General features: G+C 40.8%; 4 protein-coding genes across 4 annotated transcripts in view; 1 reads left to right on the top strand and 3 right to left on the bottom strand.

Annotated features, from left to right (window-relative positions):
• Nucleotides 1–18513, bottom strand: part of LOC126556283 (histone H1-like) — a 591209-nt gene that overhangs the window by 24791 nt on the left and 547905 nt on the right. The gene's annotated exons all lie outside the window — the stretch shown is intronic.
• Nucleotides 1–18513, top strand: part of LOC126556056 (rab11 family-interacting protein 4B) — a 314228-nt gene that overhangs the window by 159889 nt on the left and 135826 nt on the right. The window lies entirely within an intron of this gene.
• Nucleotides 2415–3024, bottom strand: LOC126567361 (ninjurin-2-like). The gene is made up of 3 exons (XM_050223587.1): nucleotides 2929–3024; nucleotides 2676–2867; nucleotides 2415–2611 (listed from the first exon to the last, which is right to left on the bottom strand). Exons 1-3 carry the CDS (start codon nucleotides 3022–3024, stop codon nucleotides 2426–2428), a joined length of 474 nt encoding a protein of 157 aa, XP_050079544.1. The 3' UTR covers nucleotides 2415–2425.
• LOC126556233 (thymidylate synthase) lies at nucleotides 17237–18310 on the bottom strand. The gene is made up of 3 exons (XM_050211458.1): nucleotides 17950–18310; nucleotides 17515–17861; nucleotides 17237–17446 (listed from the first exon to the last, which is right to left on the bottom strand). The coding sequence occupies exons 1-3, from the start codon at nucleotides 18308–18310 to the stop codon at nucleotides 17237–17239; spliced, it is 918 nt and encodes a 305-aa protein (XP_050067415.1).

Below are 18513 nucleotides of genomic sequence, written 5' to 3'. Positions count from 1 at the left end.
AACCCAAGATGCTCACAACCCAAGGTTATTGTAACCTTAAGATGTTTACAGCTCGGCCTTTCCTGACATTAAAATTTAACTTACAACCTAAGTGTTGCCATAAAAAATACAAAAAGGAAGTCAAGTGCTGCCCGGGAATGGCACAATCCACCTTCTCAACTTATTCACCTCCAGTACTCCGTCATAAGGCAGTTGGGTCAGTTGGCACCCATCGATGTCCCGAACAACATAACGGTCGTTCGGAAGCCGTCTGTGTATGATATAGGGGCCCTTGAATCTAGGGATAAGCTTTTTGTTTGAGTTTACTATGTTATCTACGTTTCGAATTACCACAAATTCTTCTTCTTCAAATTCAGGGGCAGTTTTACACTTCGATAGATGTTTTTGCTCATTAACTTGTTGATGTTTCCTTATGTTAGCTCATTAACTTGTTGATGTTTCCTTATGATGCTTGGGATCGTATATTGTTTAAATCCACTCTCGATTCGTTATTTATATCATCCAAATGTTCAGTCAATTCATCAATCACCGGACCTCTCTGTTCAATGCCAAATAAAAGAACTGATGGAGCAAAATGTGTAGATGTGTGAATGGTATTGCTAAGAGCATACTCCACATTAGGTATCTGAGCACTCCAATCTGCATGGTCTACCGGATTTGAAAGTTTGCTCAGTATTGGTCTTAGGACACGATTCACCCTTTCCACATGTCCTTTCGCCTGAGGTGATCCTGTTGCATTTAAAATGTAAGTAATGTTGGAAGGGAGAAATGCAAGATACAGCGCAGTCTTCGTTTTAAGCGTGTGTGTTTATTGAACGAAGTACTTTGGCGGAATGAATAGTTTTCTCTTCTTGAACAGGTTGAACAATGCTTTCCCAGGTGACATCTGTCATATGCTTAGATGGGGTAGAAATTTGTACCTATCCAGCAAGTAATGCTACGAGACATTAGAAAATTAGAAAAAGAATCCGAAGTGAAACACGTAGCGCGATCGGTAATGATGCGCCTAAGGCGACTGTAGTAAAAAAAATAGTGCTTAAGAGCGTTACAGACTTCACGTGTGTTTGTAGATATTGTAGGATATAGCTTTGTAAATTTAGTAAAACCGTCGATTACTACCAGCAAATGCTTCTTTTTTAAATGAACAGATGGTAAGGGGCCTAAAAAGTCAATATGCAAAGTATCGAACGGGATAGGTGTTTTAGGTATACTGAATAAATTCCGATTGTTAACTCTTGCTGGTGCAGAATACATTACACACCAAGGAAACCTGAGAGAGATCTGATGAGACCAATTTGCCACCAAGTCTCTTTCTCTTCAAGTTTACTATGCGTTCCTCTACTGAAAGAATATTTAAACACAACAAAAAGATTTACTACTCCGCGGTCTACTGATATTTCGGTATTGGTGGCATTTTTGCTCAAGACATTGCCAATACAAAATCCTAATCGGATAATTCTTCCACCCTTTTGGCTGGTAGTAAAAACAGTATACTGTAGGAGCGAACCGTCGGTAGAGGCGATAGCGACACCGGTCTTCACACGACAAGATCGGGGTATCTGCAAGTCTAGTAAGCCATTCGATGGCCTGCATGGTCTTTTAGGCCGTAAAGTCAAGATGGAAAAGCAAAGAATATTGTACAAAGCTTTCTATACAAGGCTTTAATGGCATCATGGATGTTCAAGATAATGCTAATAGTAATTTTTTAACTAACGATATCTTCTATACAGCTTAAGATTACCCTTGAAATTTTATATTCTATAGCAATGCGCAATATAATTCAGAAGATCTTAGAATTATTAATCAGTTCTTTCTCTCTCCGGGGTGAAAGGGGTTTTGGGATAGATATACCCAAAAAGTGTACTAATCGCTGCTGCGGTCAGTTGGGAATGTCCTTGCCGCGCCTACCGCCTGAAAGAAATTTTTCACGAACGCCATCGAATTTTTCACGAAGCGATTGTCACATGGACGATGAGTTTTCGATAACAATATCTATCTTGGCGAGGATATTCTTCATGGATGCCAACATCTGGACGATAAAGCGATGGTTTATACTAAATTTGAAGAAGCATACGACTCTGTTTGGTGGCACGCATCTGTTCCCGATTATACGGTTTCGTCTTTCCCCAGAATAAAAACACAATCTTCAATCGTAGTTCCTCGATTCGTTTAGTCAGAGCAGTGCTGATCACGGCTGCTCCAATTCAACTGATAACGCCGTAATGTTTTGTCGGTCTATGGTTTCAGCAATCTTCTGTTTTTTTATTGTACAATTTATCATCACGTGAGATAGTAATGTCTACACTTTAACACTTTCGATGCAACTATAACACAAATTTGCTGGATATTGTGCTTTAAGTGTTTTTTATTTATTTGTAGTTTATGGTATTCTTAGGGGCCGAGAAATGGTTTAAGCCTACATAGCTTAACTTTGTTTTAAAACATCCGATTGAGATTTCATATCGAACGCACTGATTATCACATTCACAACGACACTGATCACCGTAAAAGCTATTAGCACATTGTTAACGATATCGGACCGCTTCTGCTCTTCAACCTTATTAATGTCGAAAACGATTGCCAGCACAATGATGAGAAGCGCTTGAAGGAGCTGTCGAAAGAAAGCGAGAAACTTTATAAATATCTATCGCATTTGTAGCTTTTTTTCTTCTTACCTGTAACGAAATCGAAACAATGATCAGAACGAGCAGAAGATGATAAAACTCGTGCGTTTCTCCAACGGTCAGTATGTACTTCAGTTGTGATGCATTGGCTGTGAGCAGCGCCAGGTCGAGCAAGCCCTGTGCTATCGATTTACGTGTCGCATAGCTGTTCAGATTCAGACCCTTGATACTTTGAAACTGCAACGGAAGTACAGATTAGATTTTGGATGAGAGCAAGCTACTTCTCACGGCTTTCAACACTTACTATTTCTTTCGCCGACACATCCGGATTATCTTCTGCAGGTCGTTCAGCCGTTTGGACTTTGCTCGACGATTGCTCACCTAGCTTATAATTTGCCATGGCTTTACTATCGGTAGCGTCTATTGCTTGTATTGTTCAATCGTAAACTGACGGCACGCGTCCTCGTGAAATGTTTTCAATAACCGTTCGAACGCAATCTTATCTTTGCACGATAATGTCACGCGTCTCAAAGATGCTATGGAGAACAACTTTCAAAAAAAAAAATGTTTGATTGTCTCTTTGCACTTGACGCGCACTTTCGTACATCACTGTGTTTTTTTTTCTCTCTCTCTCTCTCTCTCTCTCTCTCTGTTATCTATCGGCGCACTGATAAACGCCACAAAGCTCGAAAAATTGAGGACACTGTAATTTAAGGCTTTGTTGCAACTCGAACCAGCGGTGAAACGGTCCGTTTGAAATGGTTGACAATTACCAACGTTGGGTGCGTACGAAGCCAATTTGGATTCGGGCATAGCGGCGGAAACTTCACCGACCGAGTACACACCGTAACGCATTTTTTATTCGAATCTAATGGGGATGTTGTTGTCATAGGAGCAGAAGTGCGCATGCCCACCGCAAATGGTGAGCCTTGTAGCACGCGTCGGTTCCTTGGTACAGTGTTGTTTTTCCCAAATTGTCCAAGGAGCATGATCGTCCACTGCAGTGTGGTCAGTTGATTTTTTTGTTGAATGGATTTGCGACGATATTTTGTCCGCCGGAGACTGTTTTGCTTTATCTGCTTGCAAAAGTGTAAAAACGCATTCGTTCGGAAGCGTAATTGAAGCGCAACTGCATGTAGTGCATTAGTGTTTGACGGGGTGCGTGAGAATTGAGGACTTTTTTCCGACTAGTTTTCGAAGTGTGAGTGATTAGCAGTTCCTTGTGGTTCGTTAGTGTTTATTTTTATTTTTGGATTACAAAACGGTAAGAGTGTTTGCATTATTCGGTAGAGTAGATTGTTATTTAATATGTTATGTAGCTTTTTCTTTGCAATTATAATAGCCGACAGGCTTAGCCGAGCTCTGGATAGTTAGTTTTCCGCACGGGAATTAGATCCGGATGGGATTTGTAACCGGTCAGGACAAGTGGAAAACCTGGTATCCGTAAACCACATATCATCTTTGGTTCCCCTACTGCATTTACAACATTAAATGTTAAATGTATATACTTTGGCTTGCAAGTAGCTTTACACAGCTACATCAATCAATGTTTGGAAAAAGGCTAAATAAGTGCTAATCGTTGACAACCAGCTTGACGAATTCCGGTCACTGTGAGTTCGAGTGCATGATATGCTTCAACCTAATTTGCTTCAATATGATCCATAAAGCGGCATTACTATAAAATTATGCCTCCTGCAAGAAATGCAATCATGTAATACGTTTCTATGATTAAAATTAATCATTCGACACCTTATATACCGCTTAACTAGTGCACGAGAAACGAACATTTGCTTCGAGACGATCGATCCTTTTTCATAACGCATCTACTATGACGGGCACGCTCTCGTTGGTTGTTAGCATATTGCTCCTTTTCTTGTCCCTGAACACCGAACTGAATGCTTCATGTATATTTCAGATGCATCGTGATGCTTTACCCTTTATTTGGAGTCGGGTCTTATTGAAGAGGGACCTGGGGGATAAAAAAAGCTAGTGGTTATGCGCAAAAAAAGCACTTCTCGCGATTTCTTATAGCTGTTCGAACTGTATGCGCGCTTGAGTGGGTTGATGATGATAGTGAAGTCAAAAGAGAACTTGTTGTATCGTTCTATGGAGGTCGTTATAAGGGTCGAATCGATTTTAATATTCTATAGTACCAGCGCAACCTTCGCCTTCTGTTTGTCTTTTGTGGGAATTTCTGTATGCAATTTGGACGGAACTGGTGGAAGGAGTGTTTCAAAACAATTGTAAAGGTATTGTAAGTGCATTTTATTATAGTCTTTCTTCTTCCAATGTTATTATATATAACTTCAAACGGTATTTTGTTTGAGTATCCTTTTAACCTGAACCCTTAACTCACTCTTCTCTAACGCAAGAATCAATTCATCTACTATTGAATGTTAAATATTTATTTTCCTTTTCCATTCAATTGCTGCAACGGTTATCCACCATGACTTGATCGTTGACCAGCTTGTAGCCTGTAGTGTTTGACACCAAAAGCAATCCGAGTTAAACAAAGTATCACGCAGCGATAGACGGCGCAGACGGACATCTTGTACTAACTGCTGCCTCGTTAAGCCGAGATTTTTGTAATGAAAATCTATCCCTTGCCATGCTCGGTCGCTCGGTTACGGTGCCTTGTAAACGTTGCGAGCAGTAACATTGTCCCGGTCGTTGTGCTATCCCGGACTCTTCTAATGGTTGCCGTGAGCGTTTGCATGGTTTCCGACGCCGCATTGTTGCCGGTCCGTTGGAGACTATTTTTATTTATCTGAAGTCATTCCACCCAACACGCTTCGTAGGGTACCAGCAGTGGAATATAAGCTTTGTATGCTATTTCTTCTAAAGAAATAAAGCCCTGGTACAGTTTATTGGGTCACCGTGAAAGTGAAGCGGATCATGTGAATCAATAATTTGGACTTTGTGGCAGTTGTTTTATAACAAGTTGCCATTACAAAAGGACGTGGCGAAGTTTGAATTTGCTATCCAGCGTAATCAACATTAACAAGACATTATAATCAACACTTTATCACATTTGGCAAAGGTTGCAGGTAAATGCAGGGTAGAAATTATTACCATCAATAAATTCTCATCAGCAGCGGGCCCAACCGAATGCCTGGGCATCTGCTTCACTTCCAGTTTTCACACAAATCTAGTGCCAAAGAGCCACAGTTACCGCATTAGGTTTTTCGCTGCGCTTTCGAATCTTCCTGTCGGCATGTCCGTAGAATATTTCAACAAGCCGAAGCGAGCGAGTTTTAGTCGCTATTATTAACCTAGGCAAATGCAAATGCATCCCGCGTACTAGTTTTCCTCGCACGGCTGGCATTTGGCCAAAGGCTTGGAGTTGTTGAAAGCTCATGCTACCAGAGGTTAACAGGTAGAACAGGTTAGGGTGGTTACTGATCGTACTGAACCGAAAGCCTTAGAATCATTCGAGCTGTGAGGTCTACCTCTGCTGCTGCATTCAGCGAGAATATATTAAATTTAAATGAAATCACCATAATAGACCCACCATGAGTGAATCACACACAAGAAGGTGCAGATGGAGTGGTTTGAATTCGACCATGGTTTTTACCTAGGTGCTAGGTACAAATTTTGTAGCACAGAAATCACTAGCTTCGATTACTTCTACTTAGTGGTGCTACACGTTAGCGGTTAGCTGGCTGCACCGCAAATCGATAGGACTTTAGTCTAGATTGAGATTAAAGTGGCATTCGATTAGACGGGGTCACACATTTCACACACATATCCAATGAGATTGATCGAAAGGTAACAGAGTTCACGAAATCTGTCCTTAACGGATTTTCCCTAGAAGTGTGCTACTGTTGAACTACTTAAAACCACTACTACTGAACTACTATTACCCAAGTGAACCATATCGCTCTTTAATGTATTAGCAAAATGGATGTTTACACACACGAGACCGACCACGCCACACTCCTAAAGCCAAAGGATACACAATTTTCATTACAATGATTCTTGAGCCGGATGGCGATATGTTTTTCTGCCTTAAGTAGTGGCAGTCCTAATGCCACATCTCCACGCGGTAAGTTCCCCAGATCCAAGACAAGAAATAAATATATTCATGAAATAGAAACATCGACCACGCGGTGCCTGTCGTCTAACACACACACACACGCGCGCGAGCGGCTGCTGTACTGTGGGAGGCAAATTTTCTTCCCTTAGGGAGGTGTCCTTTCACGCAAACTAGGACTTGTGTCTTTCTTATGACATGTCCCAAATGTCTCCATTTCGGAATCACCACCACCGGTCGTCTGTTGTGAGCTTTTGTGGATTTTTTTTTGTTTTGCTGCCTTTCTTAGCAACTTGTGCGTTGTGCTTACACAGGTTTATGTTTGAAAACTCGTCTTAGCGTCGTAAGGCGCGTCTCGCCCTTGCGGGATGAATAAATATAAAGCAAAATGAAAACAAAATTGTACAATATTGTGTACCTCATCCGTTCCCTGGATGCGTGAATCGAGATCCCGGTCTGCGTCATCAGTCGTCGGAATGATTTGTTTTTCGGAGAAGGTTCGTGGATCGTTTTGCTCCCGATACTGTGCAGCCTGCGGTGGTAGCAAGTATGGGGAGGCCTGTTGATATGCTGGAACGTCGTTGCTGGAAGAAATAATATTGCTCGTGTTGTGCTTGTGCGGGCAAGCAAAGGTTCTAAGACCTAAATGTGAAGGTGCTTTTGATCCGTTCATTGCGAAAAAGTATGACGAGTTTAGAGGTATACAGGCTGCGTCTGGATAGCTATTTGTGAATGCATTAAACGTCGCTCAATGCGACGTTTGCAAACACGTTTTGCAAATTGATGGCGAAGCCCAGAAGTGCGCTGTGGATTATGAGTATGAACTGATTTATTATGAAACTTCGGCATCTCGCAACCTCGGCCTCCAGAAACACAATAAACAGGACTGTTGTTATGTATCCGGATTTATTTTACGGTCAGTCAAAATGAACAACTATTCCTGAAAAACTGCTGTAAAGTGTTTTGATGTACATCCACAAAAGTTTAATCCTCGGTACGCAAACACAGTCTAATGCTGTCCAACATTCCTTTATTGGTTACGAGTTAAGCACCACCACCTTTACTTCCTCCGTCCGCTTTCCACGTGACGGACAGGCAGTGGAAACGACCTTATGGCGTTTTCAGGTGTGGGCCAGATTGCGACTGATGTGAAAATAAATGCATCGGATTAGTTTACTGTTATAGCTCCCGTTTACCGCAGTGATTGTACCGAATCTCTTCCTTTCCGTGAGTTCTTCTTGTTATGCTTTGGGTGGTTTTGTTTTCGGCTCGAAGCAATTTCTGTAATTCTCCCCGAAATGTTACTACACATCTTTCGTGGAACAATATTGCACCTGGTTCGCTTTTCTTGTGTGCTCTATCCTTACTTTACTACTTCCTGTGAGCAATTATTGAGCATTCAGCCCACTACCGTAGCCCCACACCTTGGCACCCGGCATCTCTGTCCGGCACGTCACGCCCTGGATGACCGTGGTGCTCTAATCAAATACAACATTGTGTGTGTGTGCATTGCAACCCGGTTCGGAGGTTTAACCAAAGCTGAAGTCCGCCACTACTCGCAGCCATTTTAATTGAGCTTTATGTCTACGTAGTTTCCGGCCACTGACTGCGAGCTGCGCTAAATTCTCAGTGGAGCATTTCGATTCTTACTGCTGCTGGTCAGGTTCATCGCTGGCCTGTGCTCTGATTACTTCTTTCTTCCCTTTGTGGTGAGGTTTCGTTATTTGTGTGTCTACTTAATTATGCATACGAATACGCCTAGTGTGAAACCCACGGTGCGTTCGAGCATTCGAGATTGAACCACAGAGAGGTTGTTATGTACATTTTCCATTTCCATTCAACAAATTAAGCTGTCTATGAAAACTATGTACAGGTGCTGGAAGGAAACAGAGCAGAAAAGCAACAAACGTTCTCTCTGTTTCTCTCTCTATTTTTACCTCTTTTAAATCACAGAAAATATAGTAATTCTTACGCTAAGGGGTGAGTTGAATAAAAAAAAAAACGAATTGAAGGTATTTAGTCTAATGTTTTAAATCGATATTTAAGTGTTGCGTGAGGATATCTCTAGCTGGTCGCACATTTTGTTGGTTAAACAAATATTAGAACGAAAGTTAATTGCCCAGTTTAACGCAATCCGTTCCGTTTCTTTTGTCGTACATTTCATCTTATTATTGAACTTCATTTTCCTATTTTGGTGTTTTCATTGTAATAGCTCAACTGTGTAACATTCTCTTTCCTTCCTATATGAAATTCGTAGGTCGAAAATTACCCAAATGGGCAATTTTCACTACCCCAAAAACTACATGCTTTAAGCCAAGCACTGGCACACAAAAGGACCGAAATTAAATCCCATTAACAAGCGGAGTAACACCATACGCAGTATTAATTCTATAGCCACAGTTGAATAAAAACATCTAAGAATGATATTAATCGAAGAATAAGACATTTTTAACTAGTAGTTTTTAGAGTAGTAGTAGAAAAAAATCACTCATTCATTTCGGGTTTCCGACAAGTTTGATTCACTTGTTTGACATTTTGACCATTTTTTCGATAAGTTGTAATTAGTGCTGTGTGAAGTAGCTCTTTTTAAAGAGTAGAGGGCATCTGCTCACTAACATGTGAGAGGTGATGCCTTCCGGTAACTCCGAGCTCACTGAGGGCGAAGAGCCGCCTCGTGAGGGTGAATAGCTCGAAGAGCGTAAAGAGCTATATCGTGAGGGCGAAGAGCTTGAAGAGTACGAAGAGCAACCTCGCTATGGCGAGGATCTCACAGAGGGCGAAGAGCTACTTTGTGCAAGAGAACAGCTTGAAGAGTACGAGGAGCTGCTTCGTGAGCGCGAAAAGCTTCAACAGTGCAAAGAGCTACCTCGTGAGGGCTACCTGGTGTAAACTCACACGTGAGCAAATTTTCTCAGTTTATTGAGGTGATGCCTTCCGGTAGCTCCGCGCTCATTGAGGGTGAAGAGCTACCTCGTGAGGGCGAATAGCTCGAAGGGTGTGAAGAGCTAAGTCGTGAGGTTGAAAAGCTTGAAGAGTACGAAGAGCAACCTCGCTAGAAGAGGATATCACAGAGGACAAAGAGCTACTTTGTGAAAGAGAAGAGCTTGAAGAATGCAAAGAGCTACTTCTTGAGGGCCTAGAGCTTGAAGAGTGCAAAGAGCTACCTCGTGAGGGCTACCTGGTGTAAACTAACACGTGAGCAAATTTTCTCAGTTTATTGAGGTGATGCCTTCCGGTAGCTCTGCGATCTCACAGAGGGCAAAGAGCTACTTTGTGAAAGAGAAGAGCTTGAAGAGTACAAAGAGCTACCTCGTGAGGGCGAAGAGCTACCTTCTGTAAACTCACAGCGTGAGCAAATTTTGACAATTTTTTTTTAGGTGATGCTTCCTGGTAGCTTTAGAGCTCACTACCCAAGACTAGTTGCAATGTTCTTCCGCTTGTTGACTTGACGACCTTTTATTAGATCACGCCGGCCATCTAATGGCTTACTAGACTTGGTGATACCACTTGGTTGGATAGTCCAGTCCGCACTACGGGGGAACGGTCGGGATGGGATTTGAACTCCGGTCCTGCCGTGTGAAAACCGTCGCTGGCGTTGCATTTACCACCGGATTACACCTAAAGTTGTAGTACAATTGTACCAAATCGAATCGATCACATTAACACAAGTTAATACGTATCATTAATAAACATTAGTATTAATTCATAAACATGAAGTTTCATAAACTTTGTTATATTTATTTAACACTATAACTACCTAAGTATCTTTCAGCTGGAATTATTTGTTTATCGTTAAGTTTATTACTTACGAGGCAGATTACTTATTAGGCAGATGCGATAGCGCCGTCGGTTCTCACACGGTAGGACCGGACATCGACTCCTGCAGGATTCGGGTATCGGGTCTAGGGACATAATTTTATTAAGTCATGAACCTGACTAGCATGACCTTTCAGGTCGTTAAGTCAACAAAAGGTACAATTTTACTACTTGGTACTACAACCTTTCTAGATCCCGACCTTGTCTAATGCCTGATGTGGTTTATGTGTCATTTGAATTAATAATAGTAGAATTTAACAACAGATAAGGATGGCGTGCCGTTTACAACAAGTATTACTACAATTTATATTCCTATACAAATCGTTTACTTATACTGTTCGAGACATCTTCGCACTGGTTTCATGCAACTGAATTCTGCATCCTAGCATATCAGTGTCATATTACAATGAAATTATATCCACCTCATTTTAGTTTGTGTACACGTCTAGCCGCCATAAAAACAGCCTTCCGAGTTGCTGCCCTTCGCGTGGCTGGTATAAGAGTGTGTGTGTGTGTGTGGCCGTTATCACCCTTCAAAACGCGTAGAAGTGGAAACTTTAGAGGGAGGGTTGGAAAAACCGAAACAATGAGTCATCTTTCGCCACTTCACACATACACACACACACACATAACCACAGCCATCTGTCGCTTGGATGTATGACCCAAACAGAAACCGGTGCATACTGAACTGCTAAAGATTGGTTCTGTTGACCAATCGATCGATTTGTAAGTCCACCCACTGTCCTGCATGTTTTGAAAAGGACAAAAACGGTACAGCACAATAAGACCAGCTGGAAAACATATTAATTGTACAAACGCAATGTGTGTCATAATGTGGGCCGAAGTTCTCTAGTACGGTAGTGTTAGTACGCATTCACTTCCCTTTGCTTTGTTGACTGTGACTGGCAGGTTGACTGCATTCCCTAGCACAACGTACAAGTACGCAGAGACTGTATCGAAAGTCCCCCTTTTTTCTGAAGTTGAAGAATGAAATGCGTCAAGTGACACACGAGTTCAGGACCTGTGCGGCATTAGTATTGGGGTTTGCTTCTATCGGTGTTGGTTAGTTTTGGGGGACTGATTCAACAATCTTTCTGCTAAACAGTTACTTAAAAAGAAAGGACCAGATGGATTTTTTGGGTCTTACAGTACAGGCTGTAACACTTTTAAGGAGCTTCAAAAATATGTAGGCCCATGAAAAAAAAAATCAGAAGGTTTTTGTGATACATTTCGAACATTTTCCGGCGTCCAACAAATGTGCCAGACCAGTGAGAATTTTAATACATCGCCCTCAGTACGCTCGTACATACTTGACGTCACGCATTCGTTGTATTCTGCGCAGTTTTTCTTCAATTTTCTCTCTCGCGTACACTATGTCACATGAACACACACACACACTTGAACACGCTCGCGAACACGCACACAGTTGAATGCGGTGGAAAACAGAAGTAGTCTTCTCGCGTGAAGCGTACTCGGTTTTCCACGATTTTTCGTGCGAACGTGTGTGTGTGTGTGTGTACGGTTCGGGATCGTTCTCGGGCGGAGCTAGTGTCCGTTCGTCATGTGCACCCGTGCTCAAAAGGACATCAGCATTTGTGGGAGAAAGGTGTAGTACCGCCACCCGTGCACTGGTGTGGCCGGAATAGTGAAGGACGGTGTTTTACAAGTGACATTGTTTTTTTTTTCGGTTGTTGTGTTATTTGGTAATTTGGCGTTCAATGAGTGTGAGGGATAATCGAACAGCCTTCGATTTTTGATTCCGACATGGAGTTACGGGTTGATTGAGCTTACAGGATGATTTGAACGCGCCTGTTTAATACTGGTACGAAAGAAAACCATGGAAGTGCTATCGGTACTTGGTTGGCGAGCTCGGAAAAGCTTTTCACCATTATATAATGGTTTATAGGACGATCTAAAGCACTGTTCAATGTAGATAATTGTGCAAAAAATAGAGAGTGGAACATTCCCCGAGTGCAGTGTGACGTTGTGACCGTAAAGTAGAACTATGAGAATGGAGTTTTTTTTAGGTTAAGTAATATATGATGGAAGTGTATAGTATATTACGTGACAATGTGGATGTGTTTTGCAATCAGTGACTTACCAGAAAAGGATTCGTTTCGTTAACACTTTTCGGCCAAATTTAATTCAGCAAGTCTTGGAACAAGAATCTCACGTGTGCAGCCAGGCATTGTAAACCACACAGGATAATTTAATGCTTTTTTCACGACCTTTTCCTCGGCCGGTTCTAGATGTGCTGTTGGAACGAGGTTCTTGCAAAACTAAGCTTTAGATATGTTACTTTCGAAAACCTACCTCATGTCGTCATATAATCATAGACAAATATCGCGCACATCTCCGGCGATGCAGTAATGAGGCATTTTTCCAATTGCTATAAAAAAAAATCCACCGAGAAAATGAGACAAGCCATTGGAGGCAACCTACTTGTGCGAACCGACTACTGAGCCATTTTCCCACTACTGCGAGAGAGAGAGAGAGAGAGGAGATACAAAACGAACTAAGGTTTGACTGAGAGCGAAAAGCTAAAAAGGATAGCAAAAAATATAATGAAAGAGCTAGCTATACTACGAGCAAGGACTACTACACTTCATAACAGAGGAGCGAGAGAGGAAAAAAGAAAGAGAAACACGAGTGAGCGTAAGAGAGAATGAGAGGGTTTGAAGAAAAATGAAACAAAGTTGATTAGATTTTCCTTCTACAGACGACCGCGGCGGGTACCTCTATATTGTTGGAAAAGTAGACAAGGCAAAGAAAAAGTGCTTCGGCTCACAGGCACTGCTGCAGTTCTTACCGTTTCGGTTGAGGTAGTTTCCGCGGTTTTCCTGATGTAGTACAGGCCGTGGCGTACTGGACACCAGACCATCACCACCACCGCCACCAGTAGTAGTGTAGAATGATTAATAATTAAAATCTAATTTGTACACAATGCGAAATGAGAATGCTGGTGAGTGGAAAATTGCAGAATCGGTCAAATTGTGAAAAAAGCGAAAACAAGGTTTGAGTTGAGAAATGTTTGCAATGTCAATCGGCATGCTCTAGCAGTTGTGCAACTAGCCGACAATGGTTGGGCTTATGTAATTCAATATTTTTCAATAATTCTTTGCTGGTTTGCTAGTGCCAAAGGAGTGGAGAGGAGAATCTGTGAGTGTTATTTTCTGGGCTTACAGTTGTATTTAATGACATTACGTTAGATAAGCACGTTTGTCTTAAGCAACGTTTATGGCCTGCAGCCAGTCCAGTACAGTCACGCTGCAGTGCTTAATAATATTTATTGAAAAATAGAAGTGTGCTTTTTAGGTAGAAGAAGAATAATTACAGCTAAAATTTTATTAACCATGCATAACAATGCATTACAAGACAGACTTCTTGCTTGAGACACTTTGACCGAATACATTTCATGATGTTAAAATTTCAAATTATCTTACCATCATTTACGTTGTTGGACAGTATTTCACATATAAGTTTTTATCATGGTTCAATTTCAAAAGTTTTATGTAATTTTAATTCTTTACAGTGAGTGTTTATTAACGCTTTAAAACAATATATTATCTCATTATTTCTGGTCGTGCGTAACGGTGGTAAAAAGTGTTAAAAGTGTGATTAAACAAATCCATAAAGTTATCAAATGAACAGTTACAAAACAATGCAATAATATCCCACCAAGAAAACATTCCCCAAAGAAAACAAAGTAATTAAAGCTCTACGCCGCTATCTACCAGTTAATGATTTACAAGCTGATAAATGAATGTTAATGTAGTGCTTGTATAAAGGCCCGTAGGCATTGATCGTGTATACTAGTGACAGATCTTCGGCGAAGTGAAAAGTGTAGCTGCAGTAAGGCTTTGTCAATTGAATGTCACCAACGTCTGGAAACGAAAGTTGCTAGTGCTGAAACGCAGTTATTTTGCGCAATCAATGGGCAATTAGGATTAAATTGAGTAAATGTAAAGGTATGTGCAACATTTATTTATCGTTTGATTAAGCATTACTACTTTCAAAAGTAATAGCTTGCCAGGACAATGTTTGGTTATCTGTTTATTGATTCATCCTACGTCCGTTTATATACTGCATTTGAAGGTAGAGCAAAATGTGAGGATTTATAGCTAGGCCTGAAGGTCCGGCTACATGGTATCTATAATTTCAAAATAGTTTAGTCTTAACTACCTAAGAGGTCATATCGACCATGCGGAAATGTTTTATTGTTTTTTGATGACCGAATCAGCCCCATCCTTCTTCTTTAGAGAGGTGAAAGTAAGCTCAGAGAACTAAAGCCTCTGTAAACAAACGAAAAAAAAAATCTTCTTCTGGCTTAATAACTTTCAATGTCACTCCAGCCATCGAATGGCTTACTAGACTTCCTGATAACACTTAGTAGTACAGTCAGTCCCTACTACGAGGGAATAGTCCGAATGCGATCATGCCGTTGTCGCCTCACAACCAGACTGCCCATCAACTCCATCACCATCATCATCTGAATTTGAACCTAAGCGTCTCCTCTGTCCATATGGACGTCATACAAATTTTACACACTGAGTCGTCCGGTGCTATTCTCATTACGTGACAATCCCACCAGAGCCTAGCGAGTTTAATGCGTACAACATAGCGCATACAACTCGTCGTTGTAAAGGATCCTCTAAATAAATTCTACACACGTGAAACGAACAATTCTTCCGAGCATCGTCCTTTCGAGTTCGTCTGTTTCATTTAGAATTCTTATCTCAGAGCCGTTCTGCACCAGGGACTATAAATGTCTTATAAAGACTATGAAGTTTTCTCAGTTTGTAGTATAACCGTTTCAGAGTCAGCACCCTTGAGCCTTATTGCACTTATTATCGACGATTCAACAAGTATTAAATCCGCCGTTCTTTAACCCAAGCGTTTTTGAAATATTTTGATCGTGGAACTGATTAGGAATGATGGTCAATTAACAGACATTCCCAATAACCAGCTTGATGGAGTTTAATATAAATATCCTGTCACTTATTATGATTCACTTGAGCCAGTTACATGAGCTTAAATGGATTCATGAATTAATGTCATGAATATTAATGATATTTGCATGTAAAAAAGCTAATTTTGTGGATTCCTTTGTTGACCTCCAATCCCATGAGCAACTTACTCAAATCGTTATTTTTCCATTTGATTTGCACCATTTACCAAAGTGTAGCGAGGTAACGGTCCACAAAAACGTCAAATTCTTGCAATCGAATATAGTTGTATAAATATTTCAATAAACTAAGTATAGCGACAGACTAATGTCTATAGAGAAAGGTTTAGATTTATTAGATAAAACTACAACAATGATTTATTATGTATTCTTGTAATGAAAAGCAAATTAAGGTTAAATCGGCATGCCCTCCAAGGGTATTCGTAACTGTTCTATGCACGATCCCATTCTACACTACGAACGAATTAATCATACGTATAAATCAATCATACGTATTCCCATCATAAATAAATGATTTTGTGCGTATCTTTGAATCGCCAGTGTAACATGTTGAATGATAAACGTACAACAGTGTTGGTTTTGGTATTTGGACGAGTTGTTTGGTGGAGAGTTTCATCCCTACAGCAGAGGATGAAATCCGAATAAAACGGAAATTTCATCCGTCTGCCCAAAGGATGAATATGGACCGAAGCGTATGTTATTGCTGGTAAAAGGGAAAATTGGTAATTTTCGATTTCCTGTCCGACGACATTGCGACTGCGACAGTTTGAGACGGGGGCCGCGGAGTTTCATAGTTTCGAATGTAGAACCTTACTTCTAAAAGCGTACAAACCAAATATTTGAAGCGATATGGTTTCTTTGAATAGAAAAACTTATTTGATTAGGTTTGTGTTCTTTGTGTCGTGCATCTTTCAACTGTTTCAGGAAAGAAGATGTCCAGAATTTAATGTCGATGGCTGTTTTTTTTATTCCATTAGAACGGCGTTGTCGTTTGAATGACTGGTATTACGTACAGATGTCTTATTAGTTTATCCTGAATCCAGTACATATTATGAAATTAAGCAGTACTTAATTCGAATTTCATTTTCTTCACCTCCACACATTGTAGCCATTAAATTGATCGTTGCTATCCTTTATTTCTCCCTGGATGCTATTATTGTAGTGAACATTAGTAGCGAGTGTCACGCAAGAGAATAATAGGCCTTCATTGCTTCTTAACCTTTCAGTATAGCACGATGAGAAGAACAACTCTTCTACTCATTATTATCTCATTGTCTAACAATATTCGCATGAGCTTTCTTTTTTAAATGTAGGCATTAAAGCATTCCTCCAATGTGTGAAGGTAAAGGTGAACGTGAACTTAATTAGAAGAATAATTTGGAAGTTCGAAGTGGGAAATATATCATGTTTCTTCTTGTTCTGCTTTTGCGAGTAGAACACACTGCCTTGTATGTGGGAAAAGTCCATAAACTCCACTTTTATATCCAGATTCATATTTCCTTAAATTACTACGATTGCATTGTTGTGCCAATCGTCCTCCTGTTTCGCCAATACTTAGAGATCATGTTCAATTAAAATTTATCTGTATCACGTCCTTTGCTGTTATATGAACGCTTTCATGTCGTAATTTTTCCATGCTATAGATTTTGTGTTATATTATGTGTTTATATTTTCCCCCAGCAAGTGTGTTTGAAACACACAGATTCGTTTGGCATCGATGAACAGTAGAAACAATTAAAGAGTAGATTAGAAAAAAAGTTATTGTTGATCTTACCAAAGGAATAAATCTTTAAACGATTAAACAGCCATTTGCATCTTTATCGCAGACTGAGGATTGTAATTTACGATTTCAAAATCAGCAAAATTAAAATCATCGATCGACTCCACCTTGCGCTTGATTACGAGGGTCGGAAATTTGTCCGGTGTCCTTTCGATTTGTTCACGAAGCGCATCGACATGGTTCAGATAGATGTGTGTATCTCCAGTGGTATGTATAAATTCTCCTGCCTGCAAACGAAACGAAAACATGTTTAAGATTTGCTACATCAACATAGCAATAGAGAATATTATTTTACCTTCAGTCCAGTGACATGAGCGATCATATGGGTCAGCAGTGAGTAGCTAGCAATGTTAAACGGCACGCCCAAGCCAACATCGGCCGATCGCTGATACATCTGGCAGGAGAGCTCTCCATCAGCAACAAAAAACTGTGCCAAACAGTGGCACGGTGGCAGTGCCATGATGGGAATGTCGGAAGGATTCCAAGCGCTCATAATGATACGACGATCGTAGGGATTGTTTTTTATTGTGTCGATCACTTTCGCCAGCTGATCGATGCCTTGCCCTGTGTAATCGTCGTGGCACGTTTTGTACGTTGCACCAAAGTGACGCCACTGGAAACCGTAAACGGGCCCTAAATCACCTACGATAAGGGACATGTGTTTAAAATCGTGTGTCATTTTTTGATGCCTTGTAAGCCATTCTATCCGAAAAGGATCAGCATCACTTACCTTCCTCACGATCCGTAAAGCCACACGAATCCAGATACTCTCGTGTGCTGTTACCGTCCCAGATGCGAATCCCCTTCGCTTGCAGTTTCTTGGCGTTAGTTGAGCCTTTGATAAACCACAGCAGCTCCTCAGCAACACCTCTAAAAAACACTTTCTTCGTTGTTAGCAACGGTATAACTCCGTCGCGTAGGCTGAAACGCATCTGGCCGCCAAATATCGACAAAGTGCCAACGCCCGTACGATCGAGACGTTTGCTACCCTTGCCGATAATATCACGAATCAACTGCAAATACGCTTGCTCCTCGGCATTGCCCTGATTTTCCTTCTTTTCTGCAACTACATTTCCATTTTCAGCTTCCATTGTACGCACTTTTTACTTAATTTTACGTCGATTGTAGGTATGCCTACAGTAGGCGTGTTTGTGTTTACTTTACGAAGCGATTTGGCGCCATAATTTGACAGCTGGGAGGGAGATAGGCTGGTCGTTTTTGGAACAAATATTTTAATTTATTTTTATAAAAAATGGTTATTTTCACTCAGCGAAACTAAACATGTACAAAATGT

This window comes from Anopheles maculipalpis, chromosome 2RL (genome assembly GCF_943734695.1).
Source record: "Anopheles maculipalpis chromosome 2RL, idAnoMacuDA_375_x, whole genome shotgun sequence".
NCBI classification, from domain to species: Eukaryota; Metazoa; Arthropoda; class Insecta; order Diptera; family Culicidae; genus Anopheles; species Anopheles maculipalpis.
This window is presented reverse-complemented; position numbering and strand designations above follow the sequence as displayed.

What these genes read in the sequence shown, in the direction of transcription:
- LOC126556233 (XM_050211458.1), bottom strand. Translation starts at nt 18,310, where the DNA reads ATGGAAGCTGAAAATGGAAATGTAGTTGCAGAAAAGAAGGAAAATCAG. An exon ending in CTTTACGGATCGTGAGGAAG is followed by an intron (nt 17,862 to 17,949) that starts GTAAGTGATGCT and finishes CCCTTATCGTAG; the next exon opens with GTGATTTAGGGCCCGTTTAC. An exon ending in CTCATGTCACTGGACTGAAG is followed by an intron (nt 17,447 to 17,514) that starts GTAAAATAATAT and finishes TTTCGTTTGCAG; the next exon opens with GCAGGAGAATTTATACATAC.
- LOC126567361 (XM_050223587.1), bottom strand. Translation starts at nt 3,024, where the DNA reads ATGGCAAATTATAAGCTAGGTGAGCAATCGTCGAGCAAAGTCCAAACG. An exon ending in ATGTGTCGGCGAAAGAAATA is followed by an intron (nt 2,868 to 2,928) that starts GTAAGTGTTGAA and finishes TCTGTACTTCCG; the next exon opens with TTGCAGTTTCAAAGTATCAA. An exon ending in TTGTTTCGATTTCGTTACAG is followed by an intron (nt 2,612 to 2,675) that starts GTAAGAAGAAAA and finishes TTCTTTCGACAG; the next exon opens with CTCCTTCAAGCGCTTCTCAT.